Consider the following 16962-nt stretch of genomic DNA (forward strand, 5'->3'; position numbering starts at 1 on the left):
CCGAGATAGGTGGCTAAGGATATATATATATATATATATTCCCCTTCCCCTTCCCCTTCCCTTGATCGGTAGCGTTGCGTGTTTTACAGCCTTACGAGTTACATATTAGCATGCAAGTGTGTGCCGGTGCTAGAACCGTACTGGACTTTCTCCGAGCCACACCGACTCTCCACTCGTGCAAAAGTCTGTGGCCTGAGGTCCGACGTCGCTCAGATCGATCTTGTCTTCTCCTTCTTCTTCTTGTGGCGGACTCGTGCAAGAAGTCCGCTCGGAGACGGGTGGTGACGAGGTAAAGGTAAACGTGATGAGACGGGAATACCGTTGTTCAGCCTGTCCTAGTATGGCCTCCAGTGTGCTTCGCGCGTCCTGTATGCCTTGACAGACGTTTTCGACGATTTTGAGGGTCTGTAGGCACATCCTCATGTCTTTGATGCGGGCTGCAGATAAAAAAGGGTGGTTCTGCCCATGCCGCGCAATGCCGAGAATGTTGATTGCTTCAATCACGCAGAGGTGGCCTCCGAGCCCGACGACTTTGTCCACGTCAATGGAACTTAGAATGTTCCATACATGAAGAATCATGTGTGAGTCCGATTCAAGGGATAAATGGTTGCATGATTGTCCCTCGGATAGGGGATTGCCAGGTATGCTCATCAACATAGTTGGCCACCGGTGCAAAGCCATTGACGTGGCGAAATAGAACATAGAAAGCAGTCCGCCATGGATGATTCGTCTTTTCTGATACGGTTCCATCGGAATCTCGCCATCCATGTCGAGAAGGTTTAGGCGTAAAGGGTGTTCGAGGTTTCCCCACCATATTGTGAGACTTTGCTGGAGAGCCCTTACAGTCGCCTGGGGAACTGGGCGAGCTGTCAACAAGACACCGGTATGAGAAGGCTCAGTAAAAACGCTGACTGGGTAGTATAGATCGTCTAAAACGCGACCGATTTGCAAACAAAGTCTCGTTTGTTCAACAAAGGGCAGAGTAAACTGACACTCGTCAGTCTCGAGTTCGGGGTCGTTGTCCTGCCCTGGACGAAATGATTCTTGAAACGTTGACAATGCACCTGTGGGTGCCAGATTATTTGCCGGAAGCATTGGCGGATCAACATGGAAGTCGGCCTCTTTGATCAAAGGGGGCTGCATTGTTGAGATGGCCACGAATTTATCTCGGCAATACAGAGACCACCAGATGCGTCTCAAACGGTGATTTATGTCCGGGCGGTATTTGGAATATGTGTCCTCCTCAGAAAGCCCCATCAGCAGAGCTATTGAATGGGCGAGATTCAGATAGTAGCGGCTGTCTTTCAAGGGCCTTGACCAGTCTTGAGAGAAGGACATCAGAATTGTGGTCTGCAATAGGCAAAGGCGGTCGCACTCGTAGTTGAAATCGAACAACAGCTGGGTTGAGTGTGAGAAGAAACCCCGGAAAATCAAGACCAATCAATCAACGCACCTTGACACGTTCGAAGAAGACAGTCTGAGCCGTGAATCTATCTGCAAGCCCGAACAACCGAAGTTTGCCTTCCTCGATGAATACTGAGCCAGCGTAAATAAGGGCTTGGAGGAGGAGTAAGCTTATCTTGGGATGGTCGGATAGCGCAAGGACAGAATCAACAACCCGAGTCTCAACGATCGGGCAGACCGGGTGGACCCATTCAACATAGGCAGATATCAGCTCCCTGAGCAGCGGCGGCGGTGGCATCCTGAAAGCACCCTTCGAACTCAAGTACTGGAACTCATCAGTCCATAGCCAGCCAGGTGCTGGCTGGACATAATCAGGGAGTTCAATCACGGAGCGGTCTCCCAATTTTCTGATCTCGTCCCCTGTTTCCAGCAATACACCAGGCCAAAGCTCACTCTGGTTCACGAGGTCGCTGGCCCCCAGGATCGGCCCTCGATCTGGTGCACGCCGCGTTTTTTTCCGGAGCTGTGTCAGGGTCAGTAACGTAGGCTCGTGGTATCGAGGGCACATAGAGAGAAGAGGGGGGGAGGGGGGCGCAATTGACTCACGGAAGGTGCTATCTCACAGTTTATACCGTCCTGAAAGCAGTTGGTGCAAGGTGTTCCTCGTAGCGATACATCACAACGCACTTTTCGAGCCCGACAGACAACACAGGCTTTTTGAGCTCGCTTCCTGAGAGAAAATTTGTGCTTGAGAGAGGGCATCGTTGCCTTTGCTGTCTCTGGCCTAGTCCATTGCTCGGGAGTAAATGGAATCTGAAGGAGGTATAAATATATCAGCTCCTTTTTGAACGGACGGCGTTGAGTCTCACTACATCAAGGTGATGAAGGAAAGAAATGGATAGCCTCCCCGTGACAGAGGCGGCTATACATCTAGTGAAAGTCCGCCTAGGGTAATCGGACTATTATTTCCACTACGCTTGAATCTCGCGACGCGATTCAACTAGCGAATGGGTGGGCAAGATAGTCAAGATTTCTTGCGAGCACCGGAAACAGGACCTTACAAGTATAGGCCTGAGGTTGCTTGAGGCGTAGCGGATTCATCATGCACCTACTCGGCCTCTAAACAACTTGCAACAATAATGCAATCGGAGCGGGCGACCGAGGTTGGCTGTCAGGCTGTCAATCTTCTCAGCTGCCCGCTTTTTCTAGGCCAAGATATATCGTATGCAAATTCTTGGTGTTGTCCTAACCCTATTGGGAAGGTTAGCCGAATAATTTCCACCGCGGTACACAACAAAGTATCTTTGTGCTCAAGACCATCAAGTCGGTAGCCGCTGGACTCTGTCTCACTGCATGGATTTGCTGGTCAATATCAACTATCTCGCTGGTAAACGGGCGGCTGGTCTCTTTGAGTGGTACATTGCGGATGTCGGGACAGAACAATGAGTATGAGGGACACCCGCCGATGAAGCCCAGGGATGCAGAAATCAGAAAGTATTTCCACCCAAAGTTCCTGAGAAATTGTTAATGGCCAGACCTCGGTGGACTTCATTCCCTGATGGGCCGAAATTGACAATCAGCGCAGCAAAAATGATCAAGCTGATTTCGCAGCCGTTCATTCCAATACCTATTAACTGGTGCCGTGGAATGTAAGTCAATGACAAATGGTATCATAACAAAGAGGTCAAGTTTGGTAGTAAGCCAGGTTGTGGGAAGGAGGAGTTGATGCTTTGAGGAACTATACCCTAGTTATTGCTACATATAGCACAGGTCGGCAGTTTGGAAATCGTCAGCTCCCTTGGGTGAGGGTCAAGGGCCGGGGGCTTTCCTTACTGTTGATTATCAGGGGATACTGCAAATTGAATGATTCCAGTTGTTGCTATAGCAAAAGCCAACAGGGCTTCCATGGAGACGTTCCGAAAAAACCTGTTAAGTCGTGGAAACAGGCACGATTGATTAGAATGGAGGTTTTGGCCTATCACGCGTTTTGAACGAGGGAGCTATGATGAATTCCAGAGATCATGGAGTGTTTCAAGGACAAGGGGGTAAATGATTGGCTCAGGAACACCAACATGACAGGGGAACATTGAAATATAGGGCGTCCTCGTGGTTCTTTGACTGAGTCAACCACCAACCTCGGATAGGGCCGTGTTAGCTCGACGAGAATCATTATTCGGTCAAAAGGTGTACAAGTAGATCTGCAGCCAAGGTAGCCGGTTCCTTCCAGAGATTTGTGTTCTAGGATGCTGGATGCTACTATTGGAGGACGGTTCAACCGATGCTATAGGGCTAGTCTTGCCACTTGACCACCATGTTCGCTTAAATGAGCTGAGCAGCGTAACTTGTTGGCCAAATCAAATGCATGTATTGATTGACCTTCTAAATCTGCAAGACAAAATAGAGGTATGGATATGGGGGTGCCCATGGAAAGTGATTGGGACGACCTGGTTCTATGTTTCAAATTCCACAACGCATCTGCCTCCTACATTACCAGTTCGCAGCCTCTGGACAGCCTCCGGCAGCTGAGAGATTGGAAATGTGGTAATGACAGATCGGATGAGGTTCTGTTTCTGTCAGTTGATGATCCAGAGAGAGAGAGAGAGAGCAACTGACCCTGACAGCCAAATCAAGAACATCATGAGTGTCTTTCATCGACCCAACCTGGGTGCCTGTGACACGTATATTCTTTCCAATGAACAAGGCCGGATCTCCACCAGCAACCGCCGTGCCGAATGGTGCTGAAAGATGTAGTTAGAGAATGGTTCACAGAAGCAAAGGACCGCGACCGCGAAGAAACACTCACGCAGTCCGACACACATCAAAACACCGCCAATTCGCAGCATTTCTATGCCCATGGTGTAGGCTTTCGGGCTGGTCGCCGTCACAAAGACTCCGTGTGCTCCTTTTCCATCGGTGAGTCTAACCACTTCCTCTGGGATATTCTGAACCTTCGAGAAGTCAACGAAGGCATGGCAGCCTAATTTCATACACATTTTCTCTTTTTCTGGACCGCCATCAATGCCGATTACCCGGAGGCCCATGGCTTTGGCGATCTGAATACCAAGGTGACCCACGCCTCCGCCCGCGCCTAAGATGCAGGCCCATTGCTGAGGTTTGAGTCCTGACTCCTTGATCTGATGTCCAGAGCTGCATCAGTCTGAGGAAATCGTCCAAATGGGGGACGTGGACCTACACTCCGATACATGGTGGAACCCGCACACATGAGCGGCGCAGCCTCTGCGGACTTGAGCTCGGGAGGAATCCTGGTTGTGTACTTTGCAGGGGACAGGATATACTGCTGATATGTCCCTAGAGTACGGTCAACCCCTGGACCGGTGAGAAATGGAATGCAGACGCTGGGCATAGTGGCGTCGTCCGACCGTACGTACCAGTCTTCATGCATCCCGTATGAATTGCCTTGGGACAATAAGTCTCCCTCCCGTCCCAGCACAACTCGCAGTTCATGCACGCATCCCAAATTGGCTTGACTCCTCCTCTGTCCCCTATCTTCCAGTCCTTGACATTGCTCCCCAGGCTGACGACTGAGCCAATCCCTTCGTGTCCCGGGGACCTCAGACCGTAATCTGCCAACCTCGGGGTTGGCAGATCTTCCAACATGTAGTGTATGTCGGAATAACAAATTCCCGAGGCGTCCAGCTTTAACAAGATCTCATCAGGGCCTGTAGATCCAACAAAATAGCTTGTCCTTAGCACTGTTTCACAATGTTATAGTGGCAAGGAGTCATACCTGGTCGGGGTACAGGGACATGATCGAGAATCAATCGAAAGGACTGGCCGGCATCTTCGACGCATCCCGCAATGCAGTTCTGGGGAATCTCAACGTCCGCCATTTCCTCCAGCGGTCAACGGGCAGTACCGTGTCAAACCATGAATAATACAAAGTACTTGAGATTTTCTCGTCGACTTTGCGCCTTCAATGCCTTAATAGTACAAGTATACCTAGAGTGTCCGAGACAAGCGTCCATAGCTAGCGAACGATAGTACTATTGTCCACCCCCACCCTCTTTCCCTGCTGTGTCCTGCAAAAATCCGTGCGCGAGCTTCCCCCTTATCAGGAGTGACGTTGGCTTTGAGAGGGCTGAGGCAATTCTCCGAGAGCCTTTTTTCTCCTAGCTTGCAGCTAGTGCTTTCAGGTTTGGGGCCAAGTAGGTTGCCCCTTTGGCCGGACGGCTAGTATTGTGGGGGTGGGCAGCCGAGGTCACCATGAACAGCAGGCTATGCGAACCGCGAGTAGTGTTTACCTGTCGCCTGCAATACCGGTGAAAATGCCTAAAAAATGGGCGTTGGTCGAAGGAGTATTTGGGCCGAAGCAAGATTGCATGTCCATTTGTAAACGCCCCTTGATCGGATGTCAAGGTACCAGGTTCTCAGGGCCATGTGGCAGAAAACACACTGACCCGGCATTGGGAGACAAGACGTGTGACTGGAGACCTTGCCACTTGCCTCCCACCACCGACACCGTAGCGGAAAAAAGAGGCGCACAAGTGCCAATGCCTTCTCCTTCCAGCCTGGGCGACCCACCCAACACCCCAAAGAGGAGGGGACCAGCCTGGGGAACCCCAGCTCCCCAAGTTTTCGTCGATTTATTTCGTCGGCACTCCATCGACGACTTTATCTAAGCTCGATTAGAACTTGTGTCATTGCTCAAGAGATCCGACGGTATCAGTGGCCCTGCATATTGTAGGAAAGAGCCTCAATCAACGCAAAGCGCTGGTGACCTGCACCCGAGCTAAAACCGCAACGGCGACGCCTACATGCTCTAGATCCCCTTGGGATGTCCAAGTTCTCTTGTCAACCACTGCCCTGACAACTGCCATCACGCAGCCTATTTTCTGAAAGTGATATGTGCGCGACCATGGACATTGTCCAGCGGACTCAAATCCGGGAAGGCCTATCCAAGTCAATCACTCCGAGACGGCGGGTCGCAACGGCCCCATATCGTCGCCTTCGCTGTTCAGCGTGCCCTCGGACCTTTGTAAGACCTGATCATCTTCAACGTCATGAGAGGACACATACAAATCAGAAGCCATTTTCATGCCCTGAATGTCACCGCGCGTTTGCGCGCCGAGATATGGTGCTTCGCCATGCAGCACAGGTTCATCCCATGCCTACATCTGCGCACTCGGACATGCCGGACGATTGCTTTTCGTTTGAAGAATCGACAGCGTGGCTGGAATTTTTTGCACCACAAGAGAGGGAAGCCAGCCCGAGACAAGAGCCGAGCGGGACCACAGCGGACCAAAGTTCACGAGATCCAGACATGCGCGAGACCCCGTCTGACGGTCACGGAGAAGACAGTTGCTCTCAAGCTGTTGACATATCTCCAGGTGGTGACGATACTCGACACAGTGCACTGCCACCAGATCCGTCTCCTGCAACAAGCGAGCTACAACATACAGAACGTTGGCTGATAACCCCCTCACGGGACTACTGGGTTTCTAAAGATATCTCGGTTCAAAAGGCTGTAGATCGACTAATCACACCACCCAGGTCAAGTTCAGTAACGTCTACGTCTCCCGACCTCGCCGCCCTCGATCTCGAAATGGACCAGTCTGATATGACGACGCGGCTGCTATCAGGGATCAACTTTTTGCCAGCTTTCGACGGCCTTCTCTCAGCAATGTCCTTTGGGCCAACAGGATGCCGGCCATTTTCGCCGCCGTCGCCGTCGCCGATGGTGTCGTTGAGTTCCATGTTGAACAGAAGCAACATCGACGCTCTCGTCAATTCCTACAGACAGTATTTCAATCCTAATTTGCCGCTTTTGCATTTTCCAACACTCGATCTTGACTCAGCATCGATCGAAGTCCCTCTGTCTCCTACAATAGAGGAATGGCCGACATCTGCACTGCTATCCGGTCGACGCCGCATGCAACGACCATTGCTGTTGTCGACGCTCGCATTGGGCGCCGCTTTTTGCGGCCAAGTCACCTTGGCTCGAGAGTTGTACCGGCAAACAAGCGCAGCACTTACATCATCCTTGAAATCAGTCCGCAATCTGCCGGTGGAATCGGCTCCCATACAAATCATGCAAGCCCTCCTGCAACACCTCGTATGTGGGACTTTTTTTGGAGAGACAGCTTTGAATGAGACGACAAAGAGCGGCTGTGTCTCTTTGCTGGCGCTGATCAAAGGCGCAGGCATTGGCACGTCTTCACACGCCTTCCAACCTGTTGATTCGTCTCTCGAAATAGGGCAGCACGTCAAATGGTTGATATGGGTCCATCAGGAAGAGCAAAAACGCCTCTTTTTCTCAACCCTGTGGTTGGTCAGTGCCTTCAATCTGTATTTCAATGGTATCTGTCGTCCATCCTTGGCCGATGTGGAAATCAGTCTCCCGTGCAAGGAGGCATTATGGGAAGCCCCTGATGCGCGATCGTGGGCCGAGCTCCAACCGAACTCGTCGACGCCGCCGTCATTTGTCGACGAGTTCAAGGCTCTTTTCGACCTAAATACTCCATCGCACTCTACGAGTCTCGATGATGACTTGGAGAACGAGACTAATTTTCACGAGCGAGCTCTCGAAATGCAACAGCAAGATACCGTCGCCGATAAAGGAATCGGAGAATTTGCCTGTTTGTTGCTGATATCGGTCCTGCATGTCTGCGTCCTTGCACGAACTCAAAATCAGCCGTCGCCGCTGACAGATGACGTGATACCTAACGATGTCCCATCTCTCAAATCCGCAGTCAGGCGGTGGCAGCGACTGTGGTTGAGTTTTCCTCGACAGCCTTCCTTCGGAACCAGATATCGCTTACTGATGAGCTGCCTTCCCATGCTCGATCACATCAATCTATCCTTTAAACTCGACGATCGGGCCATGAAAGAAGCTATCCATCGCCGAGACCTGACCTCAGTGAAGCTCGTGCCCTTGTCGGATAGCCCGGGCCACACCGCCCGGACTGCTGGAACGTCAGTAGACCACGAACAATACCTCTGGAATGCATCAGAGACATTGGAGCAGGAGATTTTGTGGCATGAGATAACCTTATATGCCAGCCATGCGTTGGAAGCCACATTTCGACTTGCACCCTGGTGGACATCTCCTTCAGAAGCTTCTCATATGCCCCTCCATTCGGCAATGAATGTATTCCACTGTTTACAAGTTTTCGCCTCGTGGGCATCAGGGTTCCAAAGAGAGACACAAGCATACGACTCTTTCCACCAAGGTGACCTGTGGTCCGAAGAATTTTGGACCATCATCCAAGCTTGCCGTCGTTTGATTCGCAAGTGTCGGAGTAATATGGGCTTGACTGGATCTTGTGCGGCCGTCGAAGCCCCGGTCAAAGGTTTTCGTGGTGCCGCCGAAATAGTCTTGACGCTGCTGCAAGTATATTCCCGCCTCTTGTCCGAGTATTCATCAGTGTGGCCAGGTATGTTTTTCCTTGGCTCCTTCCACGCCCTGTTCTACTTTTTTTATCCTTTTTCTCCTTTCCCTTCTGGCTTTTCTCTGACCTGGGCTCTTTCTCCTCAGTCTTGAACAATTTGTCGGAATGCTTGCAATATCGAGTGGCAGTCATGAGTAAACAGATCGAGGATATGGCATGTGGGTAACAATCGCACTTCCCATAACATTGTATGTCGAAGTCACTCGACTCAAGGGCCAGGAGAGATGAGTTGAGAATGAAGTGCTGTCATGTACTGTATAATCCGCAACCACACATGGAGAAGGTAAAAGTACATTACCAAATATTTCAGGAGAAAGAGTTGTACCATCTATAATAGGCGTCGTGGCAAAAAATACATAGCCCGAACATGAAGTGATTTGGTCTACAGTTTTGACCAAGGCTAGGTCAGTATGTTCTCTACTTTAGACCATCGGCCTCGAACATCACATTAGTTTGGCAATGCACATTCCCAACTTGACCATAGGGAAAAGGAGTCGTTCGGATGATGTAGACTTGGCCACGGACTTTCCCAGGCCGTCTCAAGAAGAGGCGGGCAACCTCGGCCCCCTGTTGGATGGGAAGCTGTAGGCTCAGAGCGACCTTTGTCGTTTGCCCTCTTGACAGGCTTAGGAGAAGTGCCGTGACTAGAATCTAGTAGCTCATTCCTGCTTAGATCAGTCATAAACACAGTCCCGAGACTCCAAAGGTGATTTGATCATTCACGTGCTAAACAGGTGCATGAAAGGACGAGTTGTAGGAAATCCAGAATATCGACACATTGCAAGGTCCCGGACAGAATGCTGCTCCCTACACTGAATCTGGTCTATCAAATACCTTTTCTAGGTGAACATACCACACCGCCACACTATTATCAAGCCAAATCTGCCCTAGAAAGATCCCCATTTGGCCTTTTTTGTCCCCGCATCTAAAGGAGTCCTTTTGAGGGCGTTATTCTGACTTTGATATCCCGAATCTTCAGCCTTGCATAGCGTCTACGCCGCGTTGGCGACATGCTTTCGAGACCCGACGAAAACCAGATCATGGAGCCACGAATACCGCAATCGCCGCCTGCATACAATGATGAGCATCTTTAATGTTGACCAACTCCCGTGAGTTTGCTGGCCGTCTATCTTCGTCCTCCGTCTGAGCTCCAACTTGTGCGCTAACATGGTCGACACCATGCATTGCCTAGGTCCTTCTTTCCAGGCACATCGGATACTGTCCGCGCATACTGCAGGGAACATGACATTTCGCTGCATGAAGAGTCCGTTCCCGGAAGCGCTGGGGCCAAAATTCATTGGTTACGTAGAAAAGCATCAACATCATCTTCAACAACATCAGCAACAACAACAACAAAAGTCATCTTGTATTTTCACGGTTCGTTTGACCGAAAGCAACCAAGCTCCTCCCAGCAGCCTACAGCACCTCGTTACACCAACCCCCTTTTTTTTTGACAGGAGGGCAGCTAACTATTCAGTTGTTTAACCATGACACAGGAGGCGGGTTCGCTTTAGCTCCTAATGCCGGCCATCTGGGATTTGTGCTTGACTGCTCCAAAGTGCTACAGGAAAAGGGCGAGAGCGTTCTCGTAGCCTTTGTCGAGTATGGTAAGTATAGTGTCCATGCCCAGGATGTCGCTTCTTCTTTTCCCCCAAAGAGATTGAGCTAACGGAAACTTTCAAAACACCAGGGTTGACTCCGAAGACTGTCTATCCGACCCAGTACATCCAGGGCATCGAGGCTTTGAAGTACGTGCTCCATCTTGGCCATATGCCTTCGAATGTAAGTTTGTCCAGCTCCTCTATTACCCCGTCTGGAGCACCATGGTTTCTTTCTCACAATTGTTTTTTGGGCGAGCAAACAGGAAGTAATAATATTCCTCTGACTTTGTGGTATCTAATCTGGTAGATCATCCTCGGTGGCGACTCGGCCGGAGGCAACATATGTCTGGCCATCATCTCCCAAGCTCTGCACCCATCCAGCACGCTGCCACAGCTCGACTTGCCCTCACCCTTGGCGGGCGTCTTCTTGATCTGCCCTTGGTCCAGCTTCCAGTCGTCGTCACGCTCTTACCGCGAGAATGCGGGAGCCGACGTCGTCCTCGCATCACAGATGCATCAATGGGCCAAGTTATTCCTACCGCCGGCCGGCTTGGACAGCGCTATCGTACATCGCAGCTTGGTTGAACCCGTGACCGCCGATGCCGAGTGGTGGAAAAACTTCCCAGCACAGCAGGTCTTGATTGTGGGCGGAGACAAGGAGGTTTTTCGAGACGACCTCATCGGACTGGGGAAACAGCTGGCCGACGCCTCCGTCCCGGCCACCACGGTCATCTGTGAGAAGCAGATCCATATCGAGTGCATTCTGGACAGCCAATACGGCTTCACGGCGGGCAGGATGTCCACTACCATCTGGGACTGGTTGGCACGTCTCGGCTGGTGAGAATAATCAATGTTTTAATTATCAAGGGCTCTACAGACAGACAGAAGAAAGGCGGTTCTCACAGGGCCTTTTTTTTTTCAACAGTCCCAGATGACTCTTTTTGACTATAAATTCGACTCCCTCTTGACCATAATATTCAATTTGGCTCTCCCAGCCATCGTGCCACTCTTATTAAGCGCCTGCAGATTCTTCTTGAAGCTCAAGAAAGGGCCATCGTCGTGGTCTCTGATGTAATATGCAAAGTCGGCCGTGTCGTCCACCTCGGTCTGGGAGAAACCATTGCCGAGAAAGGCGAAGCGGTTCCCCTTGTATTCAATCTCCCAGTCGTCACCTCGCACATCAGACACCGCCTCGAGGTAGTGCAATGTACTGCCGGGCCACAGGGCGGCGATCTTACCCGAAGCCGAGTTGTTCTTGTACCACGAGCGGCACTCTTCATGCCACACCGTTTTCGACATGAACGAGTCTTTGTACGCAATGAAATCCTTGACCGCCTCGAGTTTGGGTGACATGGAGTGGATGTTTTCCGTCTGCCAGCGGTTGATGAGTTTCAAGATATAATCGGCTTGCGCCTCTGTAAAAACGGTCAGTCGGATTCAATCAAGCCAATAGAGGAACACCATATTCAAAATCGTCGTTGAAATTCGTATCCGCCGCCCCACAAATGGTGAGATCGACGGCGGGAAAAAAAAAGGAAATTGAAATAAAGGGCAGAAAACATTCAACCAGGCACACAAGAGATATATGACGAGAATCTTACCAATCGCCGTCAAGACCGGCCCATTCCCAATAGGACAGTTGGGCCCCAGGAACATGAAATAGTTTGGAAACCCTGGGGCGGCAATACCGAGATAAGAAGCAGGCTCTTCTGCCCACTCATTCTGCAGGTTCTTGCCCTTGGTCCCGATGACAGGAAAGCGAGGTTTGAAGGACGTGTCGAACCCGGTGGCACAGATCAAGACATCCACGGGATGCTCTCGACCGTCGTCGCAAACACAACCTGCGGGCGTGATACTGAGGATTTCTCCGTATACGACCTCGATGTTGTCCGCCTTCAGAGACTCCAAATAGCCAATGCCGGGGGTCAGTCTCCTGCAGCCCACCGACCACTTCGGGATCAGCTTGTCTTCGAGGACGGGATCGTGAAGCTTCTCCGACATCTGCTTTTGCATGTGCTGGCGGGTATCCCGCTGGACCTGCGTGTTTTGAAGGAAGATGGCAAATTGGCTGTTCAGTGCGGATTCGATGCCTTTGCGATATTCGAGGAGTTTTCCCTTGTCCCTTGCGAAGCTTTCTCGCTCCTCACGACTGTATGTTCGACCCTCGAGGCCTTGTACTGGCGAGACCCAAGTTGGCTCACGGATGAAGGTCGTGACCTTCTTAGCAATCGGGCGAATAGCTGGGAGAATTTGAATCCCGGAAGACCTAAAGTATAGGGACGAACTCAGCATCGAGACCAGGGGAAGTCAGAGAGAGCTAGATCACAGGGTATATTGGCTTACCCGTTTCCGATCAGGCCGACAGTTTTACCTTCGAGAACCGTCTTGTCATCCCAATTCGCACTGTGCAATAATGGACCTTTGAACGATTGGAGACCAGGAATCCGCGGCCACTGCCAGGCGTTGAGGATGCCGCCGGCATTAACGAGGATATCACAGCGGTCTGGAAAGGTTTTGCCAGAGAGAAGGTCCTGGACCGTGACATCCCAAGTGCCTTCTTTCTCGTCCCATCTCGCCCCGGTAACCTGGTGTTTCACTCTCACGTATCGTCGTAGCTTGTACTTGTCACTGAAGTCGTTGAAATACTGGTATATCTCTCGACTTCCGGCATAGACGGCAGACCAGTCATGTTTGGGTTCAAAGGACCAGGTGTAGGTATGTGCCGGGATGTCGCATGCACAGCTGTGACAAACGTGACAATATTAGACACTCATACACTGGTCATGAATAGATTGGGGGGAGTTTAGTAGTGACCAGGGGAGACGGAGAGAAACCCGTCGTCACTCACCCGGGATATCTGTTCTCGAACCATGTGCCCCCGAGCTCGCCATTCTTCTCGTACAGTACCAGCGAAAAATCGTCAAACGACCTCTGGAGCTTATATGCAAACAACAGGCCAGACGCTCCAGCTCCCACGCAGATTACGCGCAGGTGTCGTTGAGCTTTGATCGGTTGGGAACCCCCAGGCTGAGTCCCTGAGGATCTCAAGTCGGGTAAAATAGTATCGGCCATTCTATCGAGGACAGCACGTTTTTTGATCGGAGAAGAACAAAACAGAGGGGAAAGGGCCAACAGAGAGTCGGCCAGAGCAAACAATAACCACCACCACCGTTGCGCGGGAGGTCCAGGTGCTCTATATTATTCCCCCTCAGTTGGTGAAAATTCCCGACGCTGTACATCTGCTGGAAGTTCGACCTTCGTCGCACTTATTAGTACCATCGTGGCTCTTGACTTCTTTGGCAAACGACCGAACAGAAGACCAGCAGAGCAAGTCAGTGCCACCAGCCCTACGCAGGTTGTTTGATGGCAGCCGAGGCCGTTTCAGCATCCACCCATCCAACACGGATGCCCGCTTTTGCCTCCTCTGCGCTCGAATGCCCGCCCCCACGTCCTGCAACAGCCCACTACGGGCACTGGGCTCCCAAAACGTTTCCAAATGGATCCATCTCAGTGATCTCTCTCTCTCTCTCTCTCTCTAAGGGCGGATGGGAAGGTTGGAACGAGAAGGATAGACCGAGGCCAAGTAAGACCTCTTGCGCGTCACGTCAGGAGAGAGTCTAAGTCTACTTGTAGAGATAAGTATTGGTATATTCTTAATAGTGCGTAATTGGAATTATTCAATATCACATTACCAGTATATACGAATCATCTTGCGCTGGAATCGATACATTCTTACTTTGGCTAGGACTTGGTACCAAGTTTATCTAGCCCAGAACGACTCCGAAGACTCGCTCTAGGTATTACTACAGATCAAGTAGCTCCCTGGATGCATGTGCTAACAGCCTTGTACGCAGAAAATCAGTCCAGAAGGACTGCTATGAATGGAGGTTCTGGGGACTAGAGATGACACTCCTTGTTCACATGCACTGTCTGCGATCTCAAAGCACCAAAGGCATAGCAGCCTGGTTTTCTTCCTCGTTGATGATTCCCCTCCCCAATCCTTGCTTGGATGAGCAATTTTATCCCTAGTGTCGGGCTTCGTTATATCGTTCCAGCTTTCGCTACCGTCCTTGAAACCCCTCTGTGACAATGCTCTTGAAGGCCCCCCCGAAAATTTGACGGCTGCGAGCGTCCTCACGTCTTGCCCGCGAAATGGGTATCGGGATGTGCCATCAATACTTTTACCAGGTTCTGCATCCCAGGCATATCCCCGTCTTTGGTAGCTTGTGCCAAACTTCTCACATCACTATGGGCATTTTGGAATTCCTCCTCGATCACGCGAGCATGCTGCTCGCTTCGACAAGAGATAGAGGCCTCGAATGGCAACGGTTTGGCGAAGACGCCTCCTGTGTGAATCTCAGCAAGAGGTGACGGGTGTTGAGGTTGGTCGCGCCATGAAAGGGAGCGACACTTGTAAGACGGAAGGGGATGCAATGCTTACCGCTATATCCCAGGGTGTCGATGGGAATCAGTTTCCCATTTTCATCACACTTCTGGCTGACATTGAAACCCCACAACAATCGAGATGCAAGCAGGAACAGGCTGGGCTCCGCCATATTCAAACCCGCACAGATGCGGCGTCCGACACCATAGGCGAAATGATCACGTTGCTCTGCGTCATCCATATTCGCATACTCCTGAGCACTGAGCTTGTAATCGATGTAGCGCATGGGCTCAAAGACTTCTGGGTCTTTGTGCCGTTTTTCATCTTGATGGATGGAATAGGCATTCGCTATGATGGTGGTATGAGCAGGAATGTAATATGATCCGTACCAGTCTTCCTTGCTTGTCGCATGGTAGAAACCTGCAAGCGGATCTTTTTGTCAGAATTCCCAAACGCGACACACCAATGACTGAAAGCACCATTTTCCAATAAACCACGTACCTTGATTTGAAAAGGGTCGCCAGCGGAGGGTTTCCTTGATGACAGCCCGGATGTAAGGCAAGTTGTGCTCATCATCCTTGACTGGAATTCGGTCTTTGCCCACCACCGAGTCGAGTTCCTCCTGGGCCTTCTTAACCACACGTGGGTGTAAAGCCAATGCCATGATCAGATAATTTTGGATCGAGCTGGTGGTGCCGGCGCCAGCCAGCATCAGACCGAGAGTAACAAGGGCCGCCTCGTCTTCGTTGAAGCCTTCTGATGGGTACTGCTTGATAAAATCGGTTGCGAAGCATGGCACAGCTTTGCCTTGGTCTACAGCCTTCTTTGCAGGATCCCACCATGCCCGTGCAATCGAGTCCAGCATTTTCGCATTGTCATCATAGGTTTTTCTCCACCACGCCAGAGATCGTGGGATCTGCTGCAGAATTGGCCATCTATCGTCGACAAATTTTCCGGGATGAAGATTGGTTTCCAGCCATGACCCGGTCAGAAGCAATCCCAGCGCAGAAGGATCAGTGATATCATCCGCACGGAAGCTGAAACATGAGCACCGTGTCTGTCAGCCGAGCTATCCACCAAACATAAGACCTTCCAAGGACGACATACCCATAGACTGCTGTAGTGAGAATGCTGGCCCCAAACCGCTCTGTGTGCAGGTAAAATTGTTCGGGAGATTTCAGCAAGTCATGGAGATACTGTTTGGTTTCATAGTCTTGAAAAGGAAGAAACTTTTTGGCAGCAGCGGCGCCTGAGACCGAATTGAAAATCTTTCTCTGCTTTTTCCACATCTAGACATACAATGAGTTTCGTTGCTTGTTCCAAGGCAGGATGGGCGCACTCACATTGTTGTAACCAGTGCTGACGATGGATATACCGCGAAAGATGCAGTCGTGGAACGCATACATTTTTGGCCGGTCATTGTAGATATTTCCGCGCTGCATTTCAATCAGTACTGCATCAATCTCCAGGCGTCGCCGAAGGGGGTCTTTGCTTCATTCCTACCTTGTAGCACAAGTCTCGTACGACTCGCGGAGAGTTTAACACAATCTGCAGGTTTGGGCCCTGCCAGACACTGATTATCTCACCATATTCCTCAGAGAGCTTCTTGAAAAATATGTGGCATTTGTCTTTTGGGTAGCCTGGGGTTCCGGTGAAGATACTACTGGGTGGTCCTGGAGGCTAGGGTTTTTCTCAGCAGGGCATATTCTCAACAAATAGCACTTTGTTTCACTCACCAGATAGCGTAGGTTTCTGTATTTCCCGATGAGAAAGTATCTCTGGATAAACCACTGGAGGAAATATACAAGACCGAGAGCAGGAGGAAGGACAAAGAGAGCCACCAGGTGATCTCTAGAAGACAATAGCTCCTCAAGAGAGTGAATTATGGCCATGATCCCTATTCACTTGTAGGGACGACTATGTATTCGCTACAAGTGAGAAGACTTTTCCATTAGAGGAGGATGACAGGGAATATGTCCTCCTTTTTGACCAACCCAACAGCTCCATCACTGTTGCGTCACTTGATCTTCTATCCTTCTATCCAGGCATACCTGACACGACATGGCCCTCCGTCGGACGTCAAGAGATGGTTGCCCGCCCCCGCCCCCGACTTAGATTGTGGACGGCCCAGCTTGCACCGAGAACCAGGGCGCGGGGAATGCGG

At 50.9% G+C, this 16962-nt stretch overlaps 4 protein-coding genes across 4 annotated transcripts; 1 reads left to right on the forward strand and 3 right to left on the reverse strand.

Moving 5' to 3' along the window:
• Positions 1–129: 129 nt before the first annotated feature.
• On the reverse strand, positions 130–5255 carry AYO21_04053 (hypothetical protein; the record flags this gene model as incomplete). The annotated part of the gene is made up of 7 exons (XM_022654026.1): positions 130–1398; positions 1454–1927; positions 4018–4142; positions 4208–4538; positions 4598–4713; positions 4794–5084; positions 5153–5255. The coding sequence occupies 7 exons, from the start codon at positions 5253–5255 to the stop codon at positions 130–132; spliced, it is 2709 nt and encodes a 902-aa protein (XP_022513541.1).
• Positions 5256–6529: 1274 nt separating this feature from the next.
• AYO21_04054 (hypothetical protein) lies at positions 6530–11255 on the forward strand (the record flags this gene model as incomplete). Its single annotated transcript, XM_022654027.1, has 5 exons — positions 6530–7477; positions 7526–8798; positions 10310–10420; positions 10471–10595; positions 10722–11255. The coding sequence occupies 5 exons, from the start codon at positions 6530–6532 to the stop codon at positions 11253–11255; spliced, it is 2991 nt and encodes a 996-aa protein (XP_022513542.1).
• Positions 11256–11359: 104 nt separating this feature from the next.
• Positions 11360–13486, reverse strand: AYO21_04055 (hypothetical protein; the record flags this gene model as incomplete). Its single annotated transcript, XM_022654028.1, has 4 exons — positions 11360–11829; positions 12016–12680; positions 12758–13156; positions 13263–13486. 4 exons carry the CDS (start codon positions 13484–13486, stop codon positions 11360–11362), a joined length of 1758 nt encoding a protein of 585 aa, XP_022513543.1.
• A 1062-nt stretch (positions 13487–14548) lies between these two features.
• Positions 14549–16690, reverse strand: AYO21_04056 (hypothetical protein; the record flags this gene model as incomplete). The annotated part of the gene is made up of 7 exons (XM_022654029.1): positions 14549–14760; positions 14856–15218; positions 15300–15835; positions 15906–16087; positions 16142–16234; positions 16302–16478; positions 16535–16690. 7 exons carry the CDS (start codon positions 16688–16690, stop codon positions 14549–14551), a joined length of 1719 nt encoding a protein of 572 aa, XP_022513544.1.
• Positions 16691–16962: the final 272 nt, after the last annotated feature.

Source organism: Fonsecaea monophora (genome assembly GCF_001642475.1).
Source record: "Fonsecaea monophora strain CBS 269.37 chromosome Unknown Scaff22, whole genome shotgun sequence".
Lineage (NCBI taxonomy): Eukaryota > Fungi > Ascomycota > Eurotiomycetes > Chaetothyriales > Herpotrichiellaceae > Fonsecaea > Fonsecaea monophora.